Genomic DNA, 10,750 nt, shown 5'->3' with positions numbered 1-10,750 from the left:
TAGTATTGTATTGTCGTTTCTAATAAAAAAAACTCAAATTAATATTTGGAAATTTATTTATTTCTAAAAAATCAAATAGTGGAAATAAATATTGCAATATTTATATATAATTAAAAGTTTATTGGGGCATCTTGTCTATTGAGGTGGAAAGTAGCTACTCAAAAAGTGAGACCAGATAGTGGGAATACACTTGACAATATGAGTACTATCAACTATGCATGCACGTTAATTAGTGTCAGGAATGAAATTGACTGCCATCTCTTCTTTTAGAACCCAAACTTGCTTCAATGGTTGTGGCCCTATTTAGCCAACTAATCCCACTTGTATCGAATTTTGTGTGCAAATGTGCCAAAGCCACATTATTCAATCAACAAATAAAGATTGGGGTACAATTTAGCTTTTAGTCACGAGTAGTATTAAGATTCTTTTTTTTTCTTTCCATTTTTGTAATTTAGAAAAGCCAAATACAAATAACTATGCTTTGTTAATTAGTAGATAACTTGATTTACTCATTAACTCTTAGAAGCTTCATGAACCTTGTGAGTTGGTTTACGTGGTATCCCTTGAAGCAAGGCGGAGCTAATGTTGGTAATGGGCTTAGCCAAAATGTTTCAAAATTTTAAATTTGACGTAAACAATTCATGTAATATGCTGCAAAAATTATTAAATTTAGAACCCCAAAATTTTTAAAAACTAAAATACAAAATTCATAAGATTTAAATTCAGATTCTGTTTCTAGCTTGAAGCCTTGTTGGCATGTTTGTAGGATGATTTAGTCGCTTGAAACCCTTTGCAAATTGTTGTTGATGTATAGATCGATTGGTTAAAGATTTGTTTGGCGTAAGATAAACTCATCATACAGTTTAATTGGATCTGTAGGTTATATTCGTACTGTTTTCTTATGTGGAACTATAAAAAGAATTCAATCACTATATAGTGCACGACTTTATTTACAACAATGTCCTTTAAGTTTAATATCGTTTTTATACTATCAAAAGGACACTTCAAATTTAACACACATATTTCTAATACTAAAAGTGCCCTTGGACTATCAAAAAGCTTCACTTATTAAAAAGTAAAAATATAAATATTTTAATAAATAAAAAAATTAATGAAGCAACATCACGTGACATCTTTTGAGCCAAAGTAAGTAAATCCATCCCTGCTTAAACAAGATAAGCTACCTGTGCAAGCTAGGAGCCTCAGCTTTTACTTATATCCAACTCCCTTTAACAACGTTCAATTTGCATATGTTAAGCATATAGCTGATCCGATCAAATGACCCAACGGACATAAAACAACTAATACTCTATAATATCTATCCTCTGCCATGAAACCTACTTTGCATACAATTGAGACAAAATGTGAGGGTGATCACCAAGAAAAAAATGAAAGGGGACCTACTTAGCTAGTATTTTATACTTATAACCCCACTCACTGTTAAGATAATGATCTTGACATTTTCACATGGATTCATGGATGTCCACACATACATGAATGAATTACATATAAATAATACTACTATAATTTTAACTTGCTATGAGATTTCTTCCATGCACTGTCCCACTATTCCCCTAATTTCTCTTTCACCACAATCTTTCCAACCTAGACTGAAAATAACACAACACTGTGGCAATGTGACCAGCAACACGTGTCCTTATTTCATTTGAGTAGCCAAGAAATGAATTTTCATAAATCAAGAAGAAGGAATCATTTTCTTTTCAAACTGATTCTTAATGTTACCCGGAGTAAATCAATTTCAACATGTCATTTTCATTGTTTATCTACTTTTTATTTTTTTATACAATGAAATCTCTCTAAATTAATATTGTTGGGACTATAAAATTTTATTATTTTGTAGAGGTATTAGTTAATCGATAAATTAATATTAATTAAAATATTAATTTTAATTTTTTTTTCAAGATTCAATGAAAATTAATTTTGATTGCATCGTTTGGTTGATGAAGTCTCAAGGATTTTAAATGAACCCTCTTATGAAAAGGACATTCATAAATTTGATGTCACGATTGATAGTCTCAGTTACCGTAATAAAATAGATGTCAATAGCCTGTTAGATTACCCGGGTGAAATTGATGCATGTTCAGAGGACCAAGGCTTAGAAGAAGTTGTGGATACCATCGGAGAAAGCAATGTTGATGATGAAGTTCAAAACGATACAATACCTTTGGAACCAGTTCAACATAAGGAAACACTTATCGCGTCTAAAGCTCTTCACAATTTTTTTGTCCAGTTCGAAAAGACAACACTAGAATTTTTGGATGTAATAAGAAAAATTAGAGATGAGCTTCAACAAAATTTAAATTTTAACAAAAAATAAAAAAAATACTAGAATCATATTTCACTAAATTGTCTTAGATATTTTTGTAATTTTAAAAAATTATTAATTTATAATATTAATGGGATCATATATTTATGTATGAATTTTCTGAAAATATATTATCTTATTATTTTATCGAAATCAATGATTTTTTCTATTGACCCAAATCGAGACTATAGAAAAATATTATCTTAAAGAGTGTACTAATTTATTGAGTATTAATTTAAAGAAGTTCTACTGTATTAGTATTATTATTAATCTTAAACTTCTTAAAGCACTAAACTAGTTGGTACTAATAATTAGTAATTGATTTCTAAGCACTCACAAGAAGAAAGATGATTTAACTATATATAAGAGAAAGTTCTAATCATGTCGAGGTAACTCAAAATACAAGCAGTTTACATTCGATTAGGAGTTAATTAGTACTTAAAGAGCTTTGTAATTACTTCTTCAAATTGCTCTTAGTGTCTAATTCCATAAATGGCCCGTTTAACTAAATGTTTGTTCCTTAATAAAGAATTAACTTTGATCACAATTTACATCCCTGTATGAATTGTTTTGGTGAATCCACGTAACATTCCAGGCTATCTGGTACTTTTGTTTATTTGTACCAAAAATATAAGGACTGACACTGCACGTTTTGTTTTTTTTACCCTTCCCACCCGGGTCCAATACCCATATTTGCACGGATTAAATTTAAATTCACATATTAGAGGATTCATTTACGAGGGCGGTGTTTTCAGTATAATTTTTTTCTTTCTCAGGGTATTGAACCTAATTAAAGATGGAATAATTGCAACCATCTACTAGGGGCATATATGGGGGGAGGGGGTGGGTATCCATGGGTTCACGTGACCCATGCCCCTTCCCTAGATTATATATAGTAGTATCATATTTTTATAAAAATACTTAAATATAGCTGTGTGAATCCACACTTTTTTTTGATTAATGCGATGATGATTGAATGTACCTCTTTAAACGAAGTTAGAAATTTAAATCTTATATCTATCTTGTTTTTTCTTTCTTTCTAAAATTGGGTAATACCTTTCTAAATGGTTATTGATAGCACTTTTTGTGTTTTAATTAAATTTGTTTCTTTGATCTTTCAAAATTTTCTAGTCTTTCACATTGAAAATTCCTAAATCACTAAAACTAATAGTACGGGATGATATAGCATAGTCAATAAATTCAACCGATCTCAATACTTTCAATACGAAATATAATTTATCCCACCCTTATTCATGCGGTAACTGCACGTATTTATAGACATATAGTAGTAGTATTTCAGGTCCTAAATTGGGTACTGTTGCTTTACACTTTCAGTGTATAAAGCAAACGCCTATTACAATTATTTATCAGAATTCCCCAGCATTTTTTTATGCAAAAGCAAGGAGATCAGATTAGAGCTCTGTCTGATCTTGCTACTTGCAAATAAACCAAAAAATTCATGTGTCCCACTTTTAGCTCATTTTCTTTGTGATTTTTTTTTTCATTTACCAATTTCTTAAACATGACATAGGTTACATATAGTTGTTACAAATTAAAGAAAAAAAGTTCAAGTGCCATCAAAGTCTTCATTATCTACATGGAACAGTCAAGAAAACAAGATGAATCAGAGTTCAACTTGAGGGAATGGGCTCTTAAGGCTAAACTTAACAGAGAAAAAACCAATTCAAGAAGGTACTCTGCATCTTATATTCGAAGTTTTAGAGAAGAGGCAAAATCTTTTAGATCAAATGCAACAATTTCAAGTACTGCTTCCTCCCCTGGCTACACATTAAGAGGTAACTTTGAACACAAACGAAATTTTGAATTGCGTATAAAAGCTACTAGTAAGTATCTCATTAAGTTGTAATGTTTTTTTTTTCTTCTACAGAGGAAATTGATCCATCAAAATATTCTTTTACCACTGCCCTTAAAGGTGAGTAGTCATTTGAAGATGATTTTGATAAATGACAATTTTTTCAAGTTTTTTTTTTCTAAATTTGTTTTTTTTAAGTGCAGCATTACAGGCAAAAACAATATACAGTTGGGAATATATGTCACCAGATGGTTTGGCTTTGAATTCAAAATGGAATGAAGCTGAGAAATACATATGCAATCCATTGTCAGGGGAAGTTCCTTTAGAATGTTTGTCTGCAAAAATATTAAGTACAAGATCATTTAGACAACCAGCAAGCAGAATTACCATCTCAGGACCTCTCATTTATCCTTCTCAGATTCAGAGTACACCACAATTCCAAACAAAGAACCATGTGAAAAGACCTTCTTTTCCTACACATGAAGAAGTTGACATCCAAATCCCAACCAAAGGTGAGAAATGTTTTCACTTCTGCCTTATGTGTGACCTCTCATCTAATAGTTTAAACAGTTATAGAGGATATAATTTTATTTAAAGTTAGTTAATGGTCAAAAATATTTTTGTGATTTTTCTATATGAACTATTGGGTGTTCACTTTTTCTACCTAGTGTTACGAACTATTTATCAAAACACACCTTAACTATTAGTATCTTTCAAGTAGGAAAAAAGAACACCTGATAGTTGAGGTGTGTTTTGATAAGACATTATACATAAATATGCTATTTAATTTAACCCTATTTCACATTTATGCCCTCCAACTTGAAGTGTGCATAAATAGACACTTAAATTTCTATAAAGTTGAACAAGTAGACATACGCGTCCTACGTGGTATCCCATGTGGCAATTTGCGTCTTACGTGGTGTTCTACGTGTAGTATGTCATGTAGGACGCTTGTGTTTACTTGTTCAACTTTATATAAATTTAAGTGTCTACTTATGCACATTCAAAGTTGAAGGGCATAAATTTGAAATTAGGTCAATTTAAAAAAACACATTTATGTATATGCCTTTTGACTATTAACTCTTTTTTATTTACTTTATTATACCTTGAATACACCCTCCCACATGCTAGTCTTATTATTTTTCATGATTCTCCCCTAGTAATACCATGTGTGATAATTTTGTCTAAAAGTTTAAGTCGTTAAACGTAGTTATATGTTGAACACTATGAACCAATATCCATAGTTTATGCTGCTAACAATATCTTTTTATCTTTTTACACTTTGTAATTTTAGAGAAGAAAGAAGTTAGCATTACAAGAGATGTGGGAACACAGAGCATTTCAGCTTATGTAAGTTCAAATAGTCCCAGTCCTGCTTTAACTCCATCAATTGAAGAAATGTCTATGAAGCTAAGTGAAGCAGCTGACTCCTCACCTATGACTACTCCATCCATTAAGGAAATATCCTCAGATCACTCTCCTGTGACTAGTCCAAAATTAAAATCTGAGCAAGAGGTAAGAAATTAATTAATATATTGAAAACTCTGACCAATTCTGTTTATGAAATGTTTGCATGGTATTACTAGTCTTTTTAAGAGAAATTATGCATACATTATTTCATAAAAATCTTTCCCCCCCTTAAGTTAAGATGTAAGTTTTATTAAGACTATATGAATCATTAAAACACCGATGATTTGGTCTCAAATAAATTGGAATTGGCTATATGAGTCTGCGTTAGTCATAACGTTTCTCTATTTTATTCATCTCAACCCATTGTAGAATTATTTAAGATAGTTTGGAATGTTTTAAAATGAATAAAGAGTCACATAAATTACAAAAAGAAAAGAAAAAGGAAACACTATGTCAATAATTCTCAACTTTGGACCATGTCCTATGTATGACCCAAGAATCATGGTGGATGAGGGACAATAGTACTTGAAAGACTAGATTTTCAAGATTGTCTGAATTGACTATGACCTAGTAATTGATTTGAGGGGGGGGGGGGGGGGGGAGGGGGGCTACATAGTTAATTGGTCCTTTCCATCACCATAATTCACCAAAGCACATGTCAATCACTTGCTTTTGTGGGCACAAACTTAATTGTGTTGGACCTTAGGCTTTTCTCTTATCTGTGCATAGTTTCTTTAGATTTGTTTTACTAAGAATGGTTAACAAGTTTTCCTTACTAAGATTTATTTTACTAATAATATTCTTAATGAATTTTGTCATATTATTGTTACGTACTCCCTCAACAATTAATGCAAGACAAGTTATTTCAAACACCAAAGCACAACCCCACAAGCCAAAACTGCCTTAATACATATTGTCTTTACCCTCTTTTTCCCTTTCCTCCTTTCCAGCTATTGCACTTTGGTTTTTCTTATTCCAGATTACTGAGTAATCAGTTGTATGTATCTATAGGAAAATTACACCAAGCATATGCTTTGTATTTATCTGATAAAGTGAGAGTTATAAAAAATTAAAGAGAGTTTCAATTTTATCTGTTCACTCTTTATCTGTTTTATCTATTTGCTCTGATACAGAGCAAACAAATACATGACAAATTACCACTTATAATTAGGTTCAACGTATCGCTATTTCTGAAATTTCCTCTTTATATATTTAACCGTGCAGCTTACTAGTTTGTCAATCAATGTACATAATAATGAGGTTAAATTCCATATGGAGTTTACATAATAAAATCTCTTAAAATTAAGGTACCTACATGAAATCCTCTATGATAAATATTAATGTCACAACATGTTAAAAATGATCAAATGTAAAGTGTATATAGCTTAAACAATTTAATTAAAATCAAGAAAAGAGCCTTGCTGATATAAAATTTAGAGTTTTAAGTTGTTTACATAGATAGTACAAATATTAGGTCATCTAAATGATATATACAAGTAAATCTCCTTAGATTTGAAATTTTAAAATAAGATATGTTATCCGTTAGCTACTAAATATGACATGATAGTGTAAAAAGGATGTGAAATTCAACTATGCATTGATTTCAGGATCACATTCATAACACTTCTGACACTAGTACTCTGTGTATATATAGGTGGAAGTGAAAGAAATAGGAGAGGAAGAAGACACAAAAAGAAATGAGGAAATGCAGGAAGAAGGACAGAGAAAGAAAGTGAAAGAGATGTGCAGGAAATTGGGTGGGGGATGCTTGTCATGGAAGAGTTTGTGGATGAGAAGAACAAGGCAGAGAGAGAAGCGTAAATCAAGAAATAACAACATTTTTCTTTGCCATTTAAATGGATGCTATAAACATTAATAGATTTCAAAAATACATGTCCTTTGGGGATAGAAAGATTCTCTTTCCATCACACCCCCTCTTTTCTTAGATTCTAGTATATCTACCAAGGATATTTAATAATTAATTTATATATAATTAATATATAACATGCATGTCTATTCTAATATCTTGTAACTTATCTTATTCTTATTTTATTTTTTCTTTAAAGCCCGTTTGGATTGACTTATAAGTTGTTTTCAGTTTTTTTTGAGTATTTAACTAACCAACTTAAAATCATTTTATGCTTAAAATAAGCCAAAAAAATAATTGAGTTTGTTTCGCTTAACTTCTCTAAAGCAACTTATATCAGCTTATAAGCTGCTTAAAATAAGTTAAGCCAAACAAGTACTTATATAATTTTATATTTGTCTTGATTTATTTTATCTAGTATTACTAGCATTGGAAACTTTATTTCAATTTTGTGTAAAAAAATTATTCTATTTTCATATCATAAGTCTAATAGTAAAAAATATCTAATGTCAGAAATGGCTTTAAAATTACCATAGATCTCCATCTAGGTTTTACTCAATCGCGATAACCTTTCTTGTGGTTTATTATGATATTACCCCTAATACCTTCCTTATTTGATTTCTTGTAACCATTTCTAAAACCTTTTTAAATAAAATATAAATGAAATACAATTTGATAGATTTACCCTTCTCAATATTAATTTCTTCCAATTAATGAAAATTATCAAAATGGCTTATTCGACAAATACATTAAAAAAAAAGATTAGCGTAGATTAATCAATTTGTTTTCCAAATAAACGAAGACACGTATGTGGAATTTGAATCGTTGGAGTCACCTAAGTGTACTAAATTAAATCAGTCGCATACACTGTACAATAACTGAATACGTAATAAATATATCAAAACTAAGAATTATTTTTCTTCGCAGATAATTATTTTGAGTTACAATAACTATAGAAAATATCTGGTTAGTTACATGCACTACGAAATACAAGCACAAAAAGAAAGAAAAATACTTTCTCCGTCTCAAATTATTTGTACTGTATTTTTCTTTTACATGTTATTTAAGAAAATATCAATTAGGAAGAATTTTGACCATCTTAACCTCATTTATATCTTAAGATATAATCTTTTTACATTAAATAATTACCTTGTTGAGGTGTTTATAGTCTTCAAAAATAATTACTTTTTTGTTTACAACAATATTGTATATACAACATACCCAGTGAAATTCATAAGTGGGATTTGAGGACGATAGAGTGTATGCAAGCCTTATCACTACGTCATGGAGGTAGAAATTTTATTTTCGAAAGATCCTCGGCTCAAATGCAGCAAATCCAGGTATAAAGAAGAAGGAAGCAATGAAGAAAACATTACAACGAATAAGAGAAGCAATGCAATGGCCTTGCCGAAAGGAATAAGAACAATAACAAAATAGTGTAGTAATCAAAATACAATAAACATGTAATGATAAATATCAAAAGCAAGAGTTACAATAATAACGACTAGTATAACGATAGACCAACAAGCCTAAACTCTCGTAAAGCAAGAGAATACTCCACTACATACTAACCTTCTATCCTAATACACAACTTCAACACACCTCTATCCAATGTCATGTCCTTGGATCACTTCTCTTCAATGCTTTTTGGCCTACATCTACCTCTCCTCGTGCCTACTTTATCTAACCTCTCGCACCTCCTCACTTGGCATCTGCTCACCTTTTCTTCACATAGCCAAATCATCTTAGTCTTTCTTTCCTCATCTTGTCCATCATGAAGGCTACTTCTACCTTATCCCGGATAACCTCATTCCTAATCTAATTGCTTCTAGTATGCTTACACATCCATCTTAACATCCTCATTTCCGCATATGCATCTTCTGAACATTTTCGCAACAACATCCTCACTTGTATATTGTATATATAATTAAGTAAATAAATTCTATTTAACAATCCTAAAATATTCATCTCTTATATTATTTATAATTAACCCGAGGATTGTTTTTGACATTTTAAAAATATATGTAATAATTCAATTTATTTTTAGCTATTGATTTAAGATTAAGAGAGCCCTGTAGTGCGCGATCCGAATTTAATCGGGGCTTCACAGGCTTCGAGCATTAAATGGAAAATCAAAAAAAGGTTTGGGGGGGGGGGGGGTTACTGTCTTATTCAAAATGAAGGGTTTATTGTTTTCCAAACTCAAAATGTCAAGGGGATAAAGTGGATTTTTTGATGACAAATTAGGATGAGTAATTTAATAAGAGAAAAAACACTAAGTGAGTGATTTTATAAATATAAAATAAATTTTAATAACTTTGCTGTATAATTATTTTTAATTAAATGACCTTTTGAGATATTTACTAGGGAAATTATATGTGGAATCATGAATAGGCAACAACTCAAGGATATGAGGTCATATTAGGGATCTTCTTCACTTTTCCTGTTCTCTTTTGGTTTCCTTTTGCAGTAGTAATGATGAATTGGCAATAAATTGAACATCTTTTATAGGGAGTAACTTGTTTTCTGACAAAGTTGGGTATGGTACTATCACGGGCATGTTGTGTATATGAACCATGCATGATACAATCATAAATCCTATTTATTATGAGATGCAAACAATATATAATTGCATCAATTTGTATATATTGTTGTATCCTAAACGTGCGTGCGCCTTATGATTGTCTATAGATATAAAATCTAAATTCCACTTTATTGTAAAATTTTCCCCAACACCTTCCTACTTTAAATGGTATAATTAAACTACTTTAATTTGTAGGTGTCGTTACAAACATTGTTAATTTGTTAGCTTTAGAGCTTTATTACCTCCTCATTCGGTAATGGTGTCATCAGACATTTGGAAAAAAATTGACATATATTTACAAAAACATTATTACGTACGTATATATAATAGGAAAGTTCATATCAATTTAATTTGGTGTATAACCTAAAGTCTTAAAATAAAGTCACTTACAGGATAAATTAAAGGTATAAATAAGATTGTTTACTAAACAAACACCAATCTGTCGTTGTAGTATAGTGGTAAGTATTCCCGCCTGTCACGCGGGTGACCCGGGTTCGATCCCCGGCAACGGCGTTTTTTTTTCTTTGATTATATGATGGTTTGTGGTATTCAATGTTGAATATATACTGGTTTATAACTTGTTTTATCCATTTTGTTCATTGTCAAATCTGTTTCATTGCTCGATAAAATAGACGTTTACAGTTGATAAAGAATCCTTGGAATAGAAGGGGAGACTTGATGTTGAGATAAAAGTTGTTATGTAAAAAGGAAATTACAAGTTCAAGCCACAAAAATATTCTCTTGTAGAAA

General features: G+C 30.7%; 1 protein-coding gene and 1 non-coding gene across 2 annotated transcripts; both read left to right on the top strand.

The window, feature by feature from the left end:
• The first annotated feature begins 3,581 nt into the window (after positions 1–3,581).
• LOC129874844 (uncharacterized) lies at positions 3,582–7,573 on the top strand. The gene is made up of 5 exons (XM_055950217.1): positions 3,582–4,122; positions 4,215–4,259; positions 4,343–4,651; positions 5,434–5,654; positions 7,204–7,573. Exons 1-5 carry the CDS (start codon positions 3,924–3,926, stop codon positions 7,423–7,425), a joined length of 996 nt encoding a protein of 331 aa, XP_055806192.1. The 5' UTR covers positions 3,582–3,923; the 3' UTR covers positions 7,426–7,573.
• Positions 7,574–10,441: 2,868 nt separating this feature from the next.
• Positions 10,442–10,513, top strand: TRNAD-GUC (transfer RNA aspartic acid (anticodon GUC)). The gene has a single exon. It is a non-coding gene; the product is annotated as a tRNA-Asp (tRNA).
• Positions 10,514–10,750: the final 237 nt, after the last annotated feature.

This window comes from Solanum dulcamara, chromosome 11 (genome assembly GCF_947179165.1).
Source record: "Solanum dulcamara chromosome 11, daSolDulc1.2, whole genome shotgun sequence".
In the NCBI taxonomy this organism is placed as follows: domain Eukaryota; kingdom Viridiplantae; phylum Streptophyta; class Magnoliopsida; order Solanales; family Solanaceae; genus Solanum; species Solanum dulcamara.
The sequence above is the reverse complement of the archived record's forward strand: the minus strand, read 5'-3'. Positions and strand labels throughout refer to the sequence as shown.

Excerpts from the sequence above, each read along its gene's own strand:
- LOC129874844 (XM_055950217.1), top strand. The coding sequence starts at position 3,924 with ATGGAACAGTCAAGAAAACAAGATGAATCAGAGTTCAACTTGAGGGAA. Across the intron at positions 4,123-4,214 it reads CCCTGGCTACACATTAAGAG|AGGAAATTGATCCATCAAAA; the intron begins GTAACTTTGAAC and ends TTTCTTCTACAG. Across the intron at positions 4,260-4,342 it reads TTTTACCACTGCCCTTAAAG|CATTACAGGCAAAAACAATA; the intron begins GTGAGTAGTCAT and ends TTTTAAGTGCAG.